The 21,749-nt window shown below is 38.9% G+C and overlaps 1 protein-coding gene across 26 annotated transcripts in view; it reads right to left on the reverse strand.

The window, feature by feature from the left end:
* Positions 1–21,749, reverse strand: part of DAB1 (DAB adaptor protein 1) — a 433,401-nt gene that overhangs the window by 26,646 nt on the left and 385,006 nt on the right. For 17 of the 26 annotated variants that reach the window (XM_050307494.1, XM_050307490.1, XM_050307487.1 and 14 more), the window contains 5 exons: positions 12,533–12,664; positions 11,831–11,950; positions 11,202–11,240; positions 9,813–9,878; positions 5,200–5,259 (listed from right to left, as the gene is read on the reverse strand). In XM_050307494.1, coding sequence (XP_050163451.1) covers positions 5,200–5,259; positions 9,813–9,878; positions 11,202–11,240; positions 11,831–11,950; positions 12,533–12,664 — 417 coding nt within the window. The remainder of the gene's footprint in view (positions 1–5,199; positions 5,260–9,812; positions 9,879–11,201; positions 11,241–11,830; positions 11,951–12,532; positions 12,665–21,749) is intronic. The other 9 variants (XM_050307506.1, XM_050307503.1, XM_050307507.1 and 6 more) reach the window with 3 other exon arrangements.

Below are 21,749 nucleotides of genomic sequence, written 5' to 3' on the forward strand. Positions count from 1 at the left end.
TATGCCACAATCAATGAGATCAATTACACTCTTTACCCCACTTTGGAGATTATCAAAAGGTGCAGAATATTATCCAAGAAAATGCACAGGAACCCAGGGAAGTTTAGGAACACATATACACATGGAGCCATTAGACATGCGACCCAACAGGCTGGGATAACTGAAGTGTTTATCATTTATTTATATTGCCTGAGTTCTGTATTAAAAATACAAATCCAAACTCTCAAACCCATGGCAGCACTCATGTGCCCTATATCCAGTAAGAAAACTGTGTCATCAGGGCAAAGCCTGAGGCTTTTGTTTGTCTCCTTGTTTCTTGCTGTTTGAACAGTACAGAGAGAGAACACTGGAAAACTGATCAAGGGCAGCTCTGCTGGATTACAGCTTTCTCACACTATGTGATTACGTCCCAAAATCCTAGAGGATTGCACTAGGAAGTAAATTCAATGCTTTGATAGCATTCCACTGGCAGAGCAGGGTTTAGGATCACATTGGGTGAATGGTATTACCAATGCAGGAATGGAAAGCCTCCTAGCAGGACAACTCCTACAGATTAAAAAGAGCTCAAGATGTGGCCCACAGCATCAATACGGCATAAAAGAACTAGGACATTATATTAAACTATTTAATTATATTAATTAAACTAGGATATTATATTCTCATCTGTGAAACAGCATTCCTACACTGACTGCTAAAAGCTGCTATTTGACTCACCAAATATAAAATAAGGGAGGGACTGAACCCTGAAGTTTCCACGGGCACATTTTCAATGCTTAGAAACTATTCAGATTAAGATTCTTAATCTTAAATAGTCTATACACTAACAACAGATTAATTCAAACATCTAACCGTCTGGATCGTTGGAAATCAGACTCTGAATTCAGGTTAACAGCTTTCTGAGTGTACTTGCTTTATCTGACAATGCAAGAACAAATGTTCAAGATTCAGTTGAAAAATTCCTAATTTTGAGCTCAGGTGCTAAGACCTACACAAACCATGTGTTTAACACACGTGAAGAAACTTCATCACTTTATGTTATAGATGCTAAAACTGGGAAGACTGAAGAGAAGGACCTGTTTTCTGCTTCCTGTGCCAGTAAAATTTTTGTTAAGGAATAAAGCACAAAATATCCCCAGAAAAAAGGGTTGTTTGTTTGTTTGTTTGTTTTTTAAATGAATAAATGATAGAAAGTCAAACAAAACAATATAAAGACCGATTTAGCTATTAGAAAGATTGATCAGGCAACTAAAATCCTGCGAAGTACAGCAGCTACAAGCTTATGGTTGTGATCTCTGTAAGACACCCCTGTCAGTGTTCCAGTGGGATCATGGAATTATGATTTTTAATATTCCTTCCAACTGAAATCCTTCTATGATTCTATGATTCAAACAAAAAAAAATAGCAAAGGCCCATCAAAACATCATCTTATGCCACAAGACATTTTCATAACAAACTAATATATTTTCAAATTTTGCAACAAGTAGCTGTACCTGCAAAAATGCATGTCCCACACTGAAATATTAAACCTTATATATGGGGTTTAATTGAGTGTAACTGAGTCAGGGCAGTTGAACACAGGCATCTCTTTTAGTAAACATAAATAAAACTGGATGGTATTCTCATCACAGATGGTCAGCAACTGGATCTGTGCACTCTCTCCTCATGTTTGAGAATCTGGTCCTGAAAGCTGGATTGTGGAGGTTGAAGTCAATGTCACCAGTCTGCAAGTTCTTTCTGCAAAGCCACTGATGCAAACTTAAGGAAAAGCCGGACATGTAAATGACACTGTAATCCCAACCAGAACTAAAACTGAGCTTATCCCAGACAGAATTAAAACTGAGCTTTCCCAAACACAGCATCCTAATTTGGGCAGAATGATCAGGCAGATCTCATGGCTTCTAAACCTGAGTGTGCTCAGGTCCAGCTTCATCTGCTCCTCCCTGTCCATTCCACCCTGGTTTAATATTCTCCATGTAGTTGGCACCAGCCAAATGAGTGCCTGCATTGTAAGGCACCAGCTATAGTGCCTTGGATCTTTATACAGCAGTAAGATGAATTGTTTGAAAGCCTTCATAAAATTGTTAAGCAGATAGTTTAGACATTTTGATGTGAAGAGAAGGTTTTATTGTGACGTGACTGACAGTCTCTGTGAAGGGTATTTACAGTCTGACTCTTTTTACTAAAAACACCATGACAGGTAGAACTTGATGTGGATGTTTAATGGGAGATGAAGGGAAATCATGACAAAAAGAGCTCATTAAACATTTCCATGTTTTAGAACAGTTAATTTCACACACAGAACTAGAATTTCTAAGTGGAGCATGCACTACTTAACACAAGCTTTTTGGGATAAGCTTGCTTTCTTTGTCTGGCTTGATGTCTACTCTCAGTGAATGGAGAATAGGAGAACTGGTCTAAGGAAGGAGCAGAGAGAAAATAAGAATGAACACAAGAAGTGTGAGTTGATACAGAAGAAGGAAGAGATACTGGGAGGGAACTGGATACTGTGAAATGTGTGTGTTAGGAGCTGAGCTGCACAGCTGGCAGAGGAAATCTACAGAAGAGCAGGATTTGCTGGGAAGGGATGCAGAAAAGAGATGGGGAAATACAAAAATCATATTGAGTAAGCAATCTTTTCATCCCAATGTCAGAGAAGTGACTTGGCAACCAGCCACCACTCATAATTGAGTTCAGTGGGTACGTTCAAATCCTGAGATCTGAGACTCATTCCTTTCCGCCTCATTTGCACCATATTTACATTACTTGATATCAGAGATCATGAGGAGCCAGACCACAGAGTACTTTGGCACCTGCTGACAAATGGCCTCACACAACGGCACAGCATTTTATAGGTACATCAGCTATCTCAGTGCATGCACAATGTTGAACACTTCTGCTTCGTGGCACTACCAGGAAGATGCTCTACCCCTTCAGCCTCAACGGGATCCCCTATGCATGGAGAAATATTTGCCCAAGGTTCTTAGGAAGACGTATCTTACTGAAAATCAGTGTGAATTACACTTCCCAGCTTGAAAGCAGACTCTGAAATGGGGATTCTGGCTTTCAGTCTTTACACTGTGATGAATCTCACCCCACCTAAGCCTAACTTTTAGAAGTTATCGTACCTGCAAGTAATTTCAAATTCATATGTAGTCAATGAAGAATGAAGTCTAGACAAGCATTTACTTCCACCTGAGAGGGACATGTCATGCAGACGGAAGGAATTTCATAGAGAATCACAGAATGTTTTGGGTTGGAAGGCACCTTAAAGATCATCCTGTTACAACTCCCTGCATTGGGCAGGGACACCTTCCACTAGACCAGATTGTTCCAAGCCCTGTCCAACCTTGCCTGTGAAGTGCCTAATTGCCTTCATGGCCTACAGAGAGTCAAGGTTGGAAGGCACCTAAATGACTACTTCAGCATCCCTCACTTTTCAGTGCACAGACTAGAGGTAACTTGCCTGGGAACATACCAGAGGAAAACAATCCTAAAATGGAAAATTGATCTCTGTCCAGGGAACATGGGCAATTCAGTTTGAACTCAACCAAAACTTGCTGCATTGTTATTAAGCATTGAATTTATTGTCAGGAGAGAGGATTCATGGTGCCTGAAACCTATCAGGAGCTACAAAAGGTTTCTCACTTCATTCATCCATTATGAAATTACTGAAAGCAAGACCTCCTAATAAAGAAAGTGTCCTTATATGTTTAAACCAGGTAGATGAGCTAGATTATTTGCCCTCAGACTGAATTTTAGAGGTTTATATAATAATGACAGCTATAAATTGAGAAAAAAAATTATGGCAAGTGTCTCAATGACAGAGAGTCTCACACATGGAAGGGTGAGCAATAAATCAGATGGGCAGTGGAATATTAAATTGCTAATTTTAAGAGCTATTGCTCTTCTTTTTTTTTCTTTTAGTACATACTAATATAAAAAGGTGAAACAGAATCTCAGCTACTACTTCTTTCTTCCTCTTCTCTTTTTCTTCATAAATTAAAGTACATAAGTTGTTTAGAGGAAAAGCTTTAATCCCTTTAAATTTAACCATGAAATAGAAAAAATAAAATAAAATAAGCTGCAACCAGCTTCATGGAGATGACAGATTAAATGTATTGGATGATTACAGAGTAGGTTCCATGTGCTCTGTATCTCAGTCATGCTATTTACCAGGACAACCTAGTACCAGGTGTCTGCAGACATGATTACAAGTGTCCTAGACACCCAGTCCTACTGCAACGACCTAAATTACAGACTATACCCTGAGTAAATCTGAAGCATCACTGAAGGAATAATAAAAAAGTCACAGAGAATGTACAGCAGAAAAATTGTAACACTGAACTCCATGAAAAGCTATATGAAAAGCAAGTGAAAAATCAACATCTCTTTTGTGCCCACAAATACCTTAATTAGTTATGCAATGTGTGTGATTTTACTAGATTTTCCCAAGCAATATAACGATGCCTCCCTGCTTCTGGTGGCTTATCATGAAATATTTATGGTAAGGTTTATTTGTTTATGCAAAGCCCAGAGGTGTCAAAATCCAGGCCCCCATCCAGCCCCTCCCCAGCATTTATATTTTTTGTTTCACATCTTGGTCTCCATGCTCAGCCCAAGATGTGCAACTTACCACAGCCTCATGTGAAAGGAATCTCTCTCTACTGAATACAGGGTTCTTTCCCACACTTACAGTAGACTGAAATTCCTGACCTTTTCCTCTGTTTTTCCCTACTATCACACAGATCCTCAGAAATACTAATTTTCTGTGGAACCAAAGCAGTTGAACAATTTCTTTAGGTCTTTATAGCCCAAATTTATATTAAATAGCTCATCCTTGCTCAGAGCAAGACTTGTACATTTTTGGGTAATATAGGAACCCTTCTAGCCCAAGCAGCAAATCATGCAATAACTTGTAAAAGGCTCACTGTCGACTCTTAACCACAAATAACACATTTACACATGGTGGCTTTCAAAGAATGAGTTGGAGAAGACAGAAAGGAGATTCAAGCAGTGAATGAGATGGATATAAGTGACATTACAATCCTGGTTACTCTGCACCAACCCAACCAACCCATAACACAGCACTGATAAAAGTCACATCACAAGGAATGTATCAAATGTTACAGACAATAATAAAAGTCACAGAGGCTAAGAAATACACTTTCTTTACTGTATATAAACAGGGAAGATACTTACACTTACAGGTTGACTTTTTGGCACATCATAAACACCTTCCTTCTTTTGGCTGGTAGGAACCTGCAAAAGCAAAGGAAAACCGAGGTCAATATCCAAGGAAGTTGGATGAAAGCCTGAAATCAGCAACTGGTATTTATATACAGGGTAGTAATTTAATACTAATGAAATCAAGGATGGTTCCTTCTCATCCAAGTAGCACCAGTAATGGAGAAAATACTGAAGAAATAAAGCAACATCTATCTGTCCTATAGCTCAACACTGTTCAGAAAAGAGATTTCCATTATCAGATAATTTTGGTTGCATGAATTCCAGGTGTACCTGGATCTGCCTCCTACTGAAATGGCTGTTTTTTCCATTTGAATTGAGAGTTAGAGATGCAAAGTTATATGATGGAAGTTATGATCAAGTGAGTATATCATTGTCCAGAGACACAGAGCAGAGTTACTGATCTGAGGGTTAGAGATGTTTCACTTATGATTTTAGATTTCTTCCTCCAATTAATTTAATAATCTAAGTCAAGAAAAGTGGTAACATGTACCCCTGGAGTGATGGGGTCCTGTGGCTGCTCTATGAGATATTTGGTTATAATGCTGCAGTTTTAATACAGAATTAATGGCCTCTTGAAGTATGACAGGAGACATGGATAAAGGACAACACACTTAAAAAACTCTGGATGAGCTTTTAGCTAATCCAACAGTCATGATTTACACCTTGGGCATTTGTAATCTGCTCATGTAAATTCAGTTGCTTTGTTATACAGGGCTGTGCTTGCCCAAGGACCACTGGTTCCCATATTTATAATTTGTGACTGTGTCTCTTTTCCTTCCTAGAAGCACTGAGTGTCTATTGTAAATGACAAAAGCAAAAAGAATAGTAAAAACATTTTCTAAACTGGCACAAATACTCTAAGGAAATCAGGCTGCTTTTCCACTGAACAGGGCATACAGCATATAAAAGTTACGTTTCAGACGTCAGTGAAACCTCACAGGTCGCTAAGAGATAATATTGCAAATATAGAATTATTACCTTTTTTTTTCTAAGACAGAAAATATCTTAAGGTTCTGATATTTCACTCAGACTGCTTTAGGGGAAGCTGAAGGAATGATACTTATTCATTGAGATGTGCTATCTTTTCTTATTCTGAACAATTATTCTGTGTAATATTCTGTATTATACATTAAAACCTCTCTCTGCTGTTGTCTCTACAGTTCTCTTGCCCATGTTTAAACATCACAATCTTCACAGGAAGAATTCATTAATTCAGTGCACATTGAAGAAGTTTTTCAAGAGCATGAGCACCGAACCCTCACAGAAACTGAAACCTTTTCAAAAGATCTCTTCTATTCCTATTCTGAGAATGATTTGCTTGCCTTGGTTTTCTCAAAGCACTGGCCACTTCCACTAAGACCATCTATCAAATTAGATATGTGGACCTGGTAACAGTGGAGCAATTCAATTTCATGTCAGTAATAGTCTGTTAAGAGAGAGACCTGTAAGTGACAGTGTGAGAGCAGGAATCAGGAAGAGTCTATTTAGGAAGTTAGTAGAAAGCTGAGTCTTCACAAAAAAAGGACAAGTACAGAAAGATAAAATGTTTCTAAACTTTCATCAGGATGCAAATTTTTTCTATTTGGAAAGTTTTCCTTTTAGCCATTCTCCTTTTCCTCCTTCCAATTTTTCTATGAAGTCACCTCAATTTGCACATCTGCCTGCAGATGATTGTGGAAAGAACATTTCCCTGCACTATCAATCCCCCTTTTTTACTCCAGCTTATATATAGAGAAAAGCTGACTCCTAATATGAAGACAAAGACACTTTTTTGAAAGACATTCTTCTCTCCCAACTTGATACCACCTGTCTTCCTGCTGTTTTTACTTCCCATGTATCATCACGCTTTTTGCATCGCTACTCACACAGGGGGTCCACAAAGGATTTCTGTTTTTCCTTTGATTAACAACACCAGCAAAGAGGTACCAGCACTGCTGCTGCTGTCAGATCTGTCTGTGACAGGCTGTGAAACATTTGGATGTATTTGCATCTCACCAGCAATACAAGCACCACAATTCAGAAACCCCCATCTCGGACTGTCAACTCCTCATGGAGCAGAACTTGCCTCCCCATAGAGACCAGTGCTGCTGCAAAGACAACTCCAAACCACCTCCCAGAATCCCATCTCCACCTCAACAGAACACCAGGCAAGAGGAGAGATGCTATAAGCAATCTGACACTAGATGAGAGGATTGGTATGTGCTCAGTGATTGAGTCCTTGCCTAACTAACACATTACAGCAACTTACATAGACACCATTAAAAGGGCAGACACAGAGAGTCTTCTGGGTAATGTATCAAAGAAAGGTGACAGACAGAGGAAGAATGCTTAAAAAGAAAATTGTGACCTCTATTATGCTAAAGAGAAATAGAAATTGTCACTTTCAGCACGGATCTTTCATTGGCAATTTCCCACAGGGAATCTTTTCCACCAAGGGAGAAGTGCACGCCAGCAAATGAAACGCCAGAGCAAAACCAGCAGAAAGATTTGGTGAGGCTGAAGCAAGGCTGCATGAGGTTATTGAGCAGTTACACATGTATTGTGGGGAAAGCTTTGTAGTAAATAATAGAAGCTGCCACAGCTTTGCATCAAACTAAAAAAACCCCACAATGCCAAGCAAACAAATGAAAACATATACACACACAGAGGGAAAAAAAAAAAAAAAAGAAAAAATAAAAAGAGGACTTCTTCTAATTTGATTTTTAATAGTAGCCTGGATGATTCTGAGAAACAATTTTGTCAGTGATCTGAGTGTAAAATCTGAACTGTGGAAATCCAGATTTACAGCAGCCAAGAGCTCATGAAGCCTGTGGGAAGCTCATGGCTATGGGCCAGTCTGAGACAGCAATATCTCAGCATCCATCAATTACAGCTGACACCACAAAAAGACCCCTGGCTCCCTAATTTCAGCATTTGCTGTACTCAAGGTACTGCCTGTAGTAAACACAGAGGACAGTGCTAGACTGTGTATAGCCAGAGTATGGCATATTGATCACAGGTATTTTCTGTGCACCACTGTGGGAAGAAACACTTTATTACATCCAGAAACTGCCATACAAAGCCTTCAGCAATTCTCTGGTGACTTACAGGACAATAACAGCAGTACCTGGAGATGAGGCAAGACCTCACTACCTGCTTATCATCTTCTATTTCCATTTTAAGGAAAAGAAATTCCTTCAGAATTTCCTCCATAAAGTCCTCCTGTTCATTGGGCCATTCCTCAGAACACAGTTCCAACTTGTTTTCCTACCAAAATTTGCTCTAAGATTTACAAACATCAGTCCCATTTTGCTTCCTTCCACCAGTACTTCTCGGAAGTGTCACTAAAAGCTCCGTACTTTGATGAACAACAATCAGCATTTTTTTGCCTGAATGTAGTTCTCACGGGATTTTTGTTTGCAGCATAAACCTGACAACTATAGAAGTAATTTTTTAACATGTGCTGAAAATAGTCAAACTTTCAATACTGAAAATGTTCAGCCTTAGGCAGACTCTCACCTTGAGAGCTTTGATTGCCTTGGTCTAGAGATGCAAAAAGATGCATATTGCAGTGTGGGCTGTGGGGGTGCCAGGAGATCAGCAGAGATAGATCAAATGAATTTCATATTAATGACCCTATGATGGTTATTTTCTAATGTTTAACCTGCATTTTCCTTTCACACTTAGCTTCTGTTTTGGCTTACAGCTACACTACTGTATCATTTTTTCTATTATCTTCCTATATTTTCTCATTACCTAATACTTTTGCCTTTTTTTTTTTATTGTTCTATCCTTGCTCCTATGTACCTTAAAATCTTTTCCTATTAGCAGATCAACCTCTAGCACAGCTAGATGAAATTCTTAATCACTGCTTGAAACTCCTTCCCCTCCCCACTAAATGATTTCCTTGAATCAGTTTTCTTACAGCATACAAAGATTTCTGTCTATCTTCAGATTTGCCTCTAGTATGTGATACAAAATGAATTACATTACATTTTAATAAACCTTGTACTGATCCCTTGAGGATAAACTGAATGACAAAAGATTATTTTATATTACTTTCAATGCAATTTTTTGTCAGGGTGAAGAATGTGAGCTTGGGCTCTAACATAACATATGCACTCTGAAAATAGTTTCCCTGGTCTGGGGGATATCCCTTGAGAGCTCTGAGGTTTTGCTCAGTTATTTCCTTGGTTAGCCACAAAGAAGAGCAGTACCATCAAAATTTCTAGGAATTGCTTGGATGGTCTGGCCTCCATGATATTTATGCTTCTCAGAATAGGTGTAAAAAATTCAAAAAAATTAACAGAAAAAAAGAATCCACTATTTATCACCTCATATGGTGTATTCAAAAGTTTAAGACCCTTCATAAGCTGACAAAGTTAATACAATTTGTAGAAGTTGAAATGACAAACAACAGAAAAATCACATTGAGACCAGGCAGATAATTCACGTCAAGTCACCAAAATGAAATACCAAGACATTTTTGTGATGAATGAAAACTAAAAGTGAACTATATATGAAATGTGCTTTATTAAATGCTTGCAATCGCTGCAATGGAAACACCGAAGGTAGAGATTTTATACCTGATAAATGTTTTCTTCCGTTTCAGGCTCACGGATCGGCTCGTGTCCAGCCTCAAACACAATGTACTATTACACCAGCCGCCAGAGAGGAAAAGTCAAAGATGAAACAGAAGGGAAAAAGGCGATTTGGAATTCCACGTCAAAACAAAGGCAGGCATTAAAGAAACAAGTTCAAAGTACAGGCTGGCAGCAGGACAAGCGGTTTGTCGGAAAGCACCAGGTAAGGCTGTTTCATATTTCATAAACCGGCAATAAATAGCCCTAAATCTCCTCTAATGATCATTAGAGCAACTTCCTAATTCTTTCTCACTAGGGAGACCGCCTGTGGCCCAGTATTAATTTTCTGAAGTCAACATGAATTTTGCCTTTTTTACATAATGGCAATTATTTCCACATGTATTTATTATCCATGAATAAAAATGCTAAATCCAAGCTGGGAGAACAGGCTGGTGCACATGGAACGGGGCACGTGGCAAAAGGCTGTCACAACATTTTTAATTTTCAGGTTCTTGGCTTTATTGTGAAGAATACAGAGTCAAACTCCTGACATTATAAAAGCTGAATAGTAATTTAGGGCATCCTCAGTCTTATCATCTTTCTTGATGCACCTTAGGCACTGTTCAATATTCACTAATGGTTGAATTGGTTCCTTTCACGTGCCTCCCACTGATATGCCTAAGTGGAGGAACACAAAATCCCCAGGAAAAAAAAAAGTCAACTATCACATATTTTGTTTCAGCACAAACCCACAAGAATTAAATTACATCTTTTTCTTCTTCACACTCAGTAGGGTATCGGACATGAATATATTGACCTATTTCTGATAATCATCTTTGCTCCCAGACATTTTGCTTGGATGAAACAAGACTTAAATTTCAGATCTGTTATTAAATTGTAACCCAAATACCAACAAGGGAATGTGTTACAACATCAACATCGCTGTTGTTTTTTTCCAAATATTCGCCCTCTAAATTAAATTCTGGCTCCACAGAAGACAAAAACAAAATGTCAACTTATTACTATCATAATGAGTTGTCATCTTCCCTAATTCTCAAAGTAGCTCCCTTTCCAGTTAGAGTTTGTATTAAAATATGATGACAAATCTTATTTGGAAACTTAAAATCTGGATGTACAAACCACATTTTAAGTAATATTTTCGACATATTAATCCAACTGAACATATTCTATTCTATTCTATACAGACATACTCTGCTATCACTTACAGCTTAATCTCTAAATATGCTACTTTCTGTAAAAACCTTAAAGGTTTCTCACAAAACCTATCTTGGTAAGTTTCAAAACATCTTGTTAAAGGTTTTGGCTGCGTTTGAGGATAACATACATCTAGTCATTTCTGAAACTCCAAGGCCATACAGCTTCAGAAATTACCTGGTATACAGGATCTTCTACATCTTCTTCCAAAATTGTCTACAGCAAAGTAAGAGGACAGACAGTAAAAGCAAAGAACATAAACAGCAGAGATAAAAGAACTGTACTCAGAAATTAAAGGACAGCAAAGAAATAAGCAAAACTGGCAGGTAAGTATATAGTTTTGTTTCTTTAGGATACAGATAAAGTCACATTAGTGCACAAAGTAACTTTATTCAAGTTTCATCCGAGTTTAACAATCTGCACCTCATTTGCTTGATTCAAATACACACATTCAGAAATGTATTTAATCTTCCCTAAAGTATCAGACACTGTTAAAACCTGACTTACAACACTGACCTTCATTAAAGTTTTCCTTCTGAATTAGAAGAAACACTAGGCAGGAAATGAGCAGATCATTTCCAGTTGCTAAACAGGTTCATCACACCCCAAGTGACAGCTTTCATCACTTTAATCCTACGTCTGAGCTCACGATGGCTGTTGGGTTCACACTGGTCCGTTTGAAGCCAGCACCGTTCAAACCCATTGCTGTTAAGAAGAGCTGAGGATGCTCAGTGCCTCTTTGGAGCAACTTGGGGGATACTTCAAACCAAGCTTTTCTTGGCAGTAGTCTAAGCTTATTCGTGTACCTGGTATACCGCTTGTTCACACTGTTTGTCCTTTTGTGCCTTTTTTTCCATTTCTTCCCTTTGTTTCAGTTCATAGATGAGCTGAAACAGGTCTCTCAAGTCCAGGATTACTGGTTCAGCCTATGGAAGCAAAAACAGGAAGGAAAATTCCTGTATGTGAAAACATACACCTCTTATCCCACCCTACTGACAGAGAAGTTACAGTATCTCATATAAACTTCATATAGAATTAATTTCTATCTTAGCATCCAGGCTTGGGTTAATTTCTATTGAACTAACTATACTTGAAAATTAATCATAATTATAGTTATGAATATAAAGAGCATTATGAATATAAAAGGCATATGTATGAATATAAAGGCAAAATTATTAGTGGTTTCACATCCAACGGAATTACAGTAGACTATACACAATGTAGGTTTCAATGAGTACAGGAACATAACCAAACTTATTGGCATCCAGTCTAGCTTGGCCAGAAAGGAAAACAATAACAAATGATCATAAAAAATTGGAAATAGTGAAATACATTCCCTTTTGCCCAAGCTGGATTCACTACCTTGCTATTTAAGAACACCTAAGCAGACACTCATGACTAGTGTAGCAGAATCAGAAACAACTCAAAATTGGCCTCTTGAACAGCTTGTTTTGAACAGCTTTTTAGTTGAGTTACATGGTAGAAAATGACAGTGATTTGATACTTACTGCCTGGGCTGTTTTTATTGCCACAAATCTATGATTTCCCTCCTTTCCACATACATATCCAAACGCTCGGTGGTCTGTGATATCCTTTGCGATGTACGAAATTTCATGAACTGCATGGTGATGCTGTAGTAGCTATTAAAAAACAAAACAGTAGAGAATTACATCAAAATGTTGGATTAAAAAACAGTATAATTTTTCTTTCATCAGTGCTTTACCTGGATCTTAATTCACCTATGGCATTCAAACAAGCAAATACATCCTGGTATCAAAATCAATTAATATCTGAACTCTTTAAGCCTGTTCTTTTCTGAAAACCTAGACCAGTTTGACTTGCTTTAGAAAGTCGACTTAGAGCTTCCATTGAGGATTTTTCTTGGTGTCTTTTAGTGAGATATAGTTAAATAAAAAATGTGTCACCTAGTTATTACCTACACAGCATCCAAGTCACAGAATCAGTATTTGTGGGCATATATAAGCAGGGGCTGCAGCTGTAGCTTCATACAGGATGACTCTGAGGCCAGGCTGCTTTGCAGGAGCTGCAGAGCCACAGCTGAGATCTCCAGTTCCTCTAAGAATTGGTACCAGACCTGCTTTATCTCTGCAGCACTAAACATCAGCCAGTGAGAGAGATTTCATTTCAAGCAGTAATAGAACTGCAAACAATTATTCTCCCCAGAAAATTAATAAAAATGCAATTATTCAACTGCAAATCAATGCTAATGCAAAAGTTCACATTTTACTTAAAATCCCACTTTGGTGAACTGTAATAATAAAAAGTCTCAATTTTGTTTTAAATGTATAAGTAAAACTCTCCCCAGAGTCAGGACACAAATCTGAGACATCTATAAACATCTCTTGTAGTGCCAGAATCTTTCTCAATTTGGCCTAAATAGTATTCTACTATCAAAGTAATAGAGAAGTATTTCTACTTAGAATGATGTCCTTGAAAAGTTTATCTAAAACAATCTATTAGTTTCAATTTCTACCTTCTGATATATTGACCTGCTCTTATATCCTCTAGAGATAATGCTATTTCTGAGAGCAGGCAAAGCCTCACAAAGAATTCTTTTGAGGTCCAGATTCCTGCTGGTTTTGAGAAAAGCACATTTTGAAAACCAGCATGGTATCCAGGCAATCTCTAAACAACCAGTTATTTTTAGAGTTTTGAAAAAAACAAACATTTTAAAATTCAAAAGCAGAAAGGATGTCTGTGCATGCAAGAGAAAAGGCTAAGCGTGTGCAGGGCAAGTGACAAGCGATGGGACTTCTGTAGGACAGGGAGTGAAATCTGAAAGGAGAGGCAGCCTGCAAGAGATGGATGACTCCATATAAAACAAAAGACTGGACATGTTTCATTTTCATTTCACAGTAAATGGCTCTTAATGTCCCAAGATCAAGATTGCTTGCTCGTAGGAGAGTGGAAGTGTTGCCATTGACTTCAGGCAGAACGTGGCTGAGCTGAAGGTGCACTTCAGGCTCTCCCAGCGTGTTAAGCGTTTAAAATTAATGACGGGATCTTACTTAGATAATACAGGGATATTGATTTATTAGAGCTTTTTTGAAAACCAAGTTACATGCTATCTGTTACAATGAAATGAAATGTTCCCATCTCTCTATTCTGCATATGACAGGGAACGTTATCTCTGGCTCCTATTAAATCAAAGTCCTTTGACATTGCTTTATTGATTGCCAGGCAGCATTTTGCACTGAAATTAAACTGTGATCAGATGCCTTCCTTGTGGAATTAAATTTGAAGACCACTGTACCATGGAAGAGTATCACCCACAATGTAAGACAGCAGATGGAGACCCTCCAATTTATTTGGGAATCCTCACTCAGTATTACACTTTTAATGGTTATGATATTTTACATCCTGCATCAACAGAAGTACAAATTAAGTAAAGGTGACTGCAACATTATCCTTTTAGGTATTTTACTGGGTGGAATGTCTAGGAAGAGTTTTTCATTTGTTTGAGGGATACTGAGTTGGAACATACACATGGAAGGCAATGCTGCACGCACACATCTGTATTCAAATGTAGATGTAAACACTTCTTTGTACACGTTTTTTCACTGTCCTTCATTCACCTAATGTGTCCTTTATATATATTACAATACTCTATTATTTAACAAGTTCCTGATTTTTTGCTCTTGCAAAGCAGAAATAGGACTCCTGTTGCAGTCAGGAGATATTCACCACTGTAAAATGCAAGATCAGAACTGCACCCCTTCTGTAAATATTTATTTAAGGACTCAGCCTGCCCAAGACCCTGCAGAGCAGTGAAATGTGTGCTAGAGCAAAGGACAGCAGAAGGGACAGCATGAGGAGAAACACCATCTCATCCAGTCACCCAAGAGAGACAGACACTTGAGGCTACCTATAAATACTCTTTGCGTGTTTGGATCAGATGTGTGTCTGATGCATTTGCATAGATTAATCTGTCCCATTAAATAAGGTCAACCAAAAGGAATGTTATGTTTATCCCTCAGATTGTAATTGCTCACATGTAGCCACCCCCTCGATACTTGATATGAAAGGAAATTAGACAAAAGCCACACAAATTGCTTATAGCAGAATGGCTGGTCAATGCTCACAAGCTGATCTGCCCCTCTTTCTCCCTGTCCTCTTTTTTTTAACGTATTTAATATTTTTAAGTCTTTACCATGACTAAATCCTGTCTCTAGTGGTCATAAGCACATAAATGAATTATTTCATGACTTGACATCCCTATATGCCAATGCTGATGGATTCCATCACACACTATTGGGTGTTTTTACTGTATCTGTGATGAGAGCTGCTACGAACCATTTACCAATTCTTAAGTGAGGTATCAAATTGTTTTGGAGTGCTGCAGTACGACAGAACAAATTATAGAGAAGACTTAATTTGTATTATGGTTCAATACAGTCAATTACATTTTGCAGAGATTAGAAAGTAATTTAACATTTAAGTTTCAGTTGTTAAAATTATTTTAGGTCTCCTGTGACTTTAGTTATTGTTGGAAACAGAGATTTTAAAAGGAAGCACAGATAAAGTCTCAAACTGGGTAACCAGACAATCTTGTGATGCACAAGTCCTTCTTTTTAGGCTAAACATGACATCATTATGATATTTCATTCAAACACTAGAAAGTTTTTGTCTGGTGTCAAAATTAAAAAGGCCAAAATACCCACCACCACCAAGGCTGCTGTCTTGCCTCTTCCCCTTAAGTTTGCTGTGGTCTCTCCCACTGGCCATTATTTTCTCTCCTTGTCTCCATTCTATCGCCCGTTTCTCCTCTTCCCCCAGGTTGCTCCCTGTACATCACACTGAATTGATTTAGCTGCCTCTGAGATCTGTAGCATTTCTAATTTCCCTCAGGCTGCTTGGCACCTATCATAAATTTTTTCACCCCTTATCCTCATCTTGCCCCTTTATTTCCATGCTGTAGCCTCCAGTGCCACTAAATCAATTAAGTCAATCAATTAAGTACTTGGAGGGTCCAGCAATCATGTCAAATATGTGAGTTAGGTGGCATGAGAAAGTCACTGCTTTACTATCGCTATTTCTCTTTTAATGAGGTTGTCTATTTAGTGGAGCCTGGGGCATAGCGTTAAGAGCCACAACAAAAAATACCCTGCAAGCTGCAAAGCCTCCTAGAAAAGCTGCCCCACTGAAAGCAGGAAGCATGTTCCACACAATATTATACCCATAAGGACAAGTTTCACAGGGATTTAGTCTGCACAGCCTTTCACCTTGAGCAGCTAAATGGTGAGCCTGGTTTCAGATAGGTGGGATCAACCGGCAGCTCCACTATGGATGCAGTAATGTGGGAGATAGACATGGACCAAGGATCCTTGAGCTTCTATCCCTGCCTATTCACTTCTACCATATTTGAATAAGCAACAATACATTTTAAGTGTCACATAAAGCTCCCCAAACATCAAAGTTACCCATCAAACTGCAAAATTCTTAATGGAATCCTAATAAAATAAGCTTGTGGACTATAGTTTCAGTCATGCTGCTGTCTACCTGCAAGTCCCCTGTATTCCAACTCAGCAGCATAGAAGGAAATCAGGCCCTGTATGTTCAGGAATACCACTGAAAAAATCACAGAAATCGAACCTCACATGGAAAATTAATGGTAATGCCTTAATAACAAGCTTAGCAAGCCTGAAGTGCAATAGGACACCGACCATTACCTACTGCAACACATTCAGTGAAAACAATGAATTGTAAACCACGTGAGTGGCTCTGAGATTAATTTTATCTCATTGCTGCAAGAAACGCTGGTGTGATACAGATGATTCTCCCTCACTACACCCAGGAGGCTGCTGTGTTTCTTAACAGGGCTCAAGATGTGTATGCTATAGTACTTGGTCAAATGTTCTTCATGGTCAATTCCTTACAATTCCTGTTTGTTTTATCAGAGATTTGCAGGGATCATGGGGACAACAACTGGCAACAAGCATTTCTCTAATTGCCTGTGTTTGTGCTGCAATGCTTCTCTGCTGTTTCCTTAAAATGCACTTATAGTAGAGGTGGTCTGGAGCTGCTCATCTCCATCATAAACACCCCACAGTCCATACAGGTGCCCATGGCAGCGGGGTTGGAATTAGATGATCTTTAAGGTCCCTTCCAACCCAAACAATTCTATGACACAAAATGCATAAATTTTCTACAGCTGCAGATTCAAATCCCAGACCTGTCTCTTTTTATAACTTCTTAAAAGTTATAAGAGATGGAGAGCAGTCCCTTGTATGTAGACAACCACAAAAAACCCCACCCAAACCCTCTTGCTGGCATGGACTTTTCCCTGGTACCAATTAATGGTGCATGGATACCTGTTAAGCAGTTGTGAACCCTTCCACTTCCTTTCCCCTAGAGACAAGTGCATTTCAGTGGGACTGTGTACAGACAATTTGGGGAAAAAGTCAATGATCTCAAATGGAAAACGAATCAGTAAATTGTCTTTGTACCACAAAATTTCCCATGTTATTTTCTGGAACTTAGTGTTTGGGTGACAGATGGGGTGGCAAGGCATCAGCCTCCTGAGACGCACAGGGGATGAGTAGAGGGGGAAATGCTACAAGCCTCCCCAAAACCACTGCAAAAATTTTCAGTTTAATGTGAAATAGTGTAGAGGAGAGAGCTCAGTGTGTTCCAGAGCTACAGTTGCCAACAACTCCAAATTCCCTGCAAATTACTACTGGACATATAGCACAGGATGACCGAGAAACATCATATTTCCAATCTGACAGTCCTTTCCTAGTGTGATAAGTACTTCAATTGCATGTCCATGGAGAGAGGACAGCAGAATAAACAATAAATGACAGATCACAGGAATTAACCTTCAGTGTGGTAGTGGTTGGTGTGAGTAAACCCTTGACAAACCAAAAAAATCTCTTGTACAAACATTCACTACAACATGTGGAAAATTTTATCTAGTTTGATGTAGAAAAGGAAGAGAGCAGTACAGTTCAGGCTTAGCAAATCATCAAAATACTGAATTCCTACTAGAACAGCAAGCAGTCTTGGAAAAAAGCATCATTCCAATCCACCTTTCCAAAGAAATGTCACATATGAATACCTGATAAGCAAAATCCACTGGAAATCTCTTGAAGTTATGAAGATTTCAGTATTTGGGAGGCATTTCCTGGCACTGGCCAAGACGATCAGTTTTGGTCATAAAAAGAGTATAAATGGAACTTAGGAACATAAAGTGGGAAGTGAACCCTTTTGCTGAAGGAGACTGAACATGTGCTATGTACTACTCAGCCAAAATGAATAGTCCAATCCTGAGTCTGAGGCAGAGCTACTCATGGAATATAGGCTGAGCAATAGGTTATGGACTTTCCATCTGCAAAAAATCCCACCCCAAGAACCGGAGTAGAAAAGGAAAATGTAACCTCTGAAGTGTTCTCCAAGCCTGAAGGGACTTCTCAGACAGCAGCCTTTAAGCCTGTCTTCACAATGAGAGAAAATAAATCTGTCTAATCCCTGTGCTTCTTCCACACACACTGATTTCGCAGACAATAACCTAAAGAAAGATTTTTCCAAGTGCCAACTACTAAAAGGCGCTTCAGTGAGCAAGCTTTGCAATAAAAACACTTGGCACAAAAAGCTTCCTTCGAGATTATATGCAGATCAAAGCTTGGTCTGTGTATCACAAAGGGGCACATGAAATATGGTACTGATAAAGAGAAGAATCAAAACAGATTTAGCCCCAGTTATCACAGACTCAGTCCCTCCAGGGGGTCAGCCGTCTGGCTGTGACACAGCACAGCACCCAAAGATGTGTAAATTTAATTTCCTTTCAATAACAATAATAAACTCTTGAGAGCCATTCTCTTCCTGCAACCAAGGAGACTGAAGGAAAAAAGACTATGTGACTTCCCAAGCTTACATGGCAACGTGCAGCTGAGTCAGGAGGGACGAAACTCAGTGAGGAAGATCATATGTGTAAGGACAAGCATGTCTTCAAGTGAAGGGTTACACTCAGCTCAGTCTATACACTCCACCCTAAATAAAGACAAGCACTTCACAAAAGTACCCCAGCCTGTTTGGTTGGACTCAGAAAAAGAGCTTAAAAGAGTACTTCAGCCTCAGCTAAAACCCAAATTAATCCTTAGCATTTCCTTTGCTTGATGAAAAGTATCCTTCTACTGCCTGTATCTTACCCGCGAGCAAGAGTAACAAATTCTTAAGAGAGCAAAGGCAAGTGTCCTCGTTGGTGCCTCCTGGAACAGACACACAGGGTTGCTCTTAGCTGGCCTGGCACTGTCCTCATCCCAGACCCGTGGAGTCAATTAAGGCAGCAGGACATAGCTTTGCCAGCACAGCAGTCTAATTGTGATGAATGGATCTACGATACTGAGCTAGCTGGATGCTCCAAGAACCTAATTTGTGAAAGAGAACACCCCTAAGGTAATAAACTTCTGTCCAGCTCTCATAATTTGTAATAATGTCTGACAAAGACCAGATATGAATTTAGTTATTGTTCATTGTCTTCAGAAGCAAATGCTAAGTTGCTCATGCAGAAGATCCATTTATGAGATATATGAATTTGGAAAGGAACAAAACAAAACTGGAATGCACATATGACCAATTTCGTATCTTCACTTCAAAGGTTTTTCAATTTTTATTGTCCCAAGAATGAAAGTAGCTAGTTAAATCCAAAACCCTTGACCAATTACTATTAAGGCCAAGTTATATTTTAAATATCTACTTGCAAATATTGTTCCAGGACAAAGAAAATCCTAAAGGGCAAGGAAACATTTTCACAGAGCTTTGAAAAGACAGATGTGCTACACTAAAGCTGTGATGCTGGGCTTCCCATGAGTCCTGTACTATTTTCTTATTGCTTCTGCATCAGACACAGTCATTGTTTTATCAGGGCGGTTAAAGCAAAGGATTTGCACATCCATACCAAGAAGAAGCAAACCTGACCATTGGTACCAAAGTCAGTGGCCCCACTAGGCCATAAACAGCTCAGCATCGCAATATGCCCCAAATCCAAACTGAATCTATAGGCTGTAAACCAGTGCTTTCCCTTGCCATGTCACTGTGTCAATGTGCTGTACAACTAACAATACTTGCCTATAAGGTATTGTGACATTCTGTGGGATGGCAGTTGCCCAGTGGTCACTGCTGGGTTCCCAGGGCTGTAACACAAAGGAGTGTATTCCCCCTTAGCACACACCTCACCACCTTCTGCAAAGCAGTCAGTAGAACAAAATAGCCACAAATATGCCAATATTGCCCTCTACTCTCCAGCAACAGCTTTCACACAGCTAAAGTGCAGCACCTTTCACCATGCCTTGTATTTTTTCCTGATAGACTCTGATGTCTGTAAGACCCCCAGTGACTAAATCTCGAATTTGAGGGAGCACAATATTCAGTAATGAGACAGTTTGTTACAGCATCACTGAACTTATCTGTATTTTTATTGTGTTCAGCTTTGTAGCTTGTGAATGTCTTTTGAGCAGCCTTTACTTTTTACAAGGTCCTTTTGTTCCTTTACACCGATATTTCTCACCTCTTGAAATGCTTTTGATTTACATGAACAGCACAGAAATTCCTTCATACAACTCCTAGGAGATATGGAGGTAATTTTTTTTTTGCTTTAACTGTCTCAGATCTTAACTGCTTCAGATTCAGCAAGCATTATCAGCCACCCTCTTCTTGTAGTCTCTGATTTGAAAAACTCATCAGTGAAAGGCAGCTGCTGATTCTCTTGATTTGTCATACTAACTCCATAAAGCAGAGCTTGCAAAGATCACAAAAACCCTACTCATACTGGTAATGCTAAAATTTAACCTGCACTGGATAGTCATCAAACAGCAACTTTCTTGAACCATAAATCTACTTGCACAGTGCTACAAACTTTACTGGAAAAGGGGAAAAAGGACAAGGGGGATTTAGTTTATATTTCTCTATTTATCTCCCAGATACTCTGACTAATTCAGTAAGACTTTAAAGGGGGTTGAGAGACAGCACATGTACAGAGCAAAGAGTAAAAAGGGATTCTGTGAATTCACAAACTGTGTATAATCAGTATGTTTGTTGTGTTCATGAGCCAATTGAAAATTACACAAAACAGTTGACAATCCCAGGACACAACTTTTATACCTTTCAAATATAAAAGTGATTTCATAACCAGAAATAAACCAAGGCACAGATGCAAGACATCCTCTGTTCCACAACAATAGACTGATTTCAGTGGCCCAGTAAAGATCTGGACAACATCCACTCAGCCCAACTCTTTCTCTCTAATGGCTTAATTATCTAGTGGCCAATGTATAGTTATATAGCAACAGCTAAAGGTGACATCCTGAAATCTCTCTTCCACAGACACTGTGGTTATGCGAAACTTCAGTTTACCTTCCATACCACAAACAGCTTTTCAACCCACCTTTCTCTACTACTACTTTTGCTGAAATTCATCATCATGAGAAATCCTCCTAGTTCCCAGCAGAGACATCTGAACTGCTGGATATTTTTTTTTCCAATGTAGAACAGGCCTGAGAGGTTATGGCGTATGTTTTGAAAAGACTAAGGAACAACCTCTGTCCTTACTGTGAGATCTCAGACTATTCCATAACTGGAGGTGTACAATTGCAGAGTATTCTAACTGTGTTGAAGGTGCTGAAGGCTGTTGATGGACTTGAGGTATCTGCTCATTAGCAAAAGACAACTCTGTAGTGATGAGCTTTACAGTTCAGAAACAGCATCATG

This window comes from Myiozetetes cayanensis, unplaced genomic scaffold (genome assembly GCF_022539395.1).
Source record: "Myiozetetes cayanensis isolate MyiCay16 unplaced genomic scaffold, myiCay2020 scf12, whole genome shotgun sequence".
Lineage (NCBI taxonomy): Eukaryota > Metazoa > Chordata > Aves > Passeriformes > Tyrannidae > Myiozetetes > Myiozetetes cayanensis.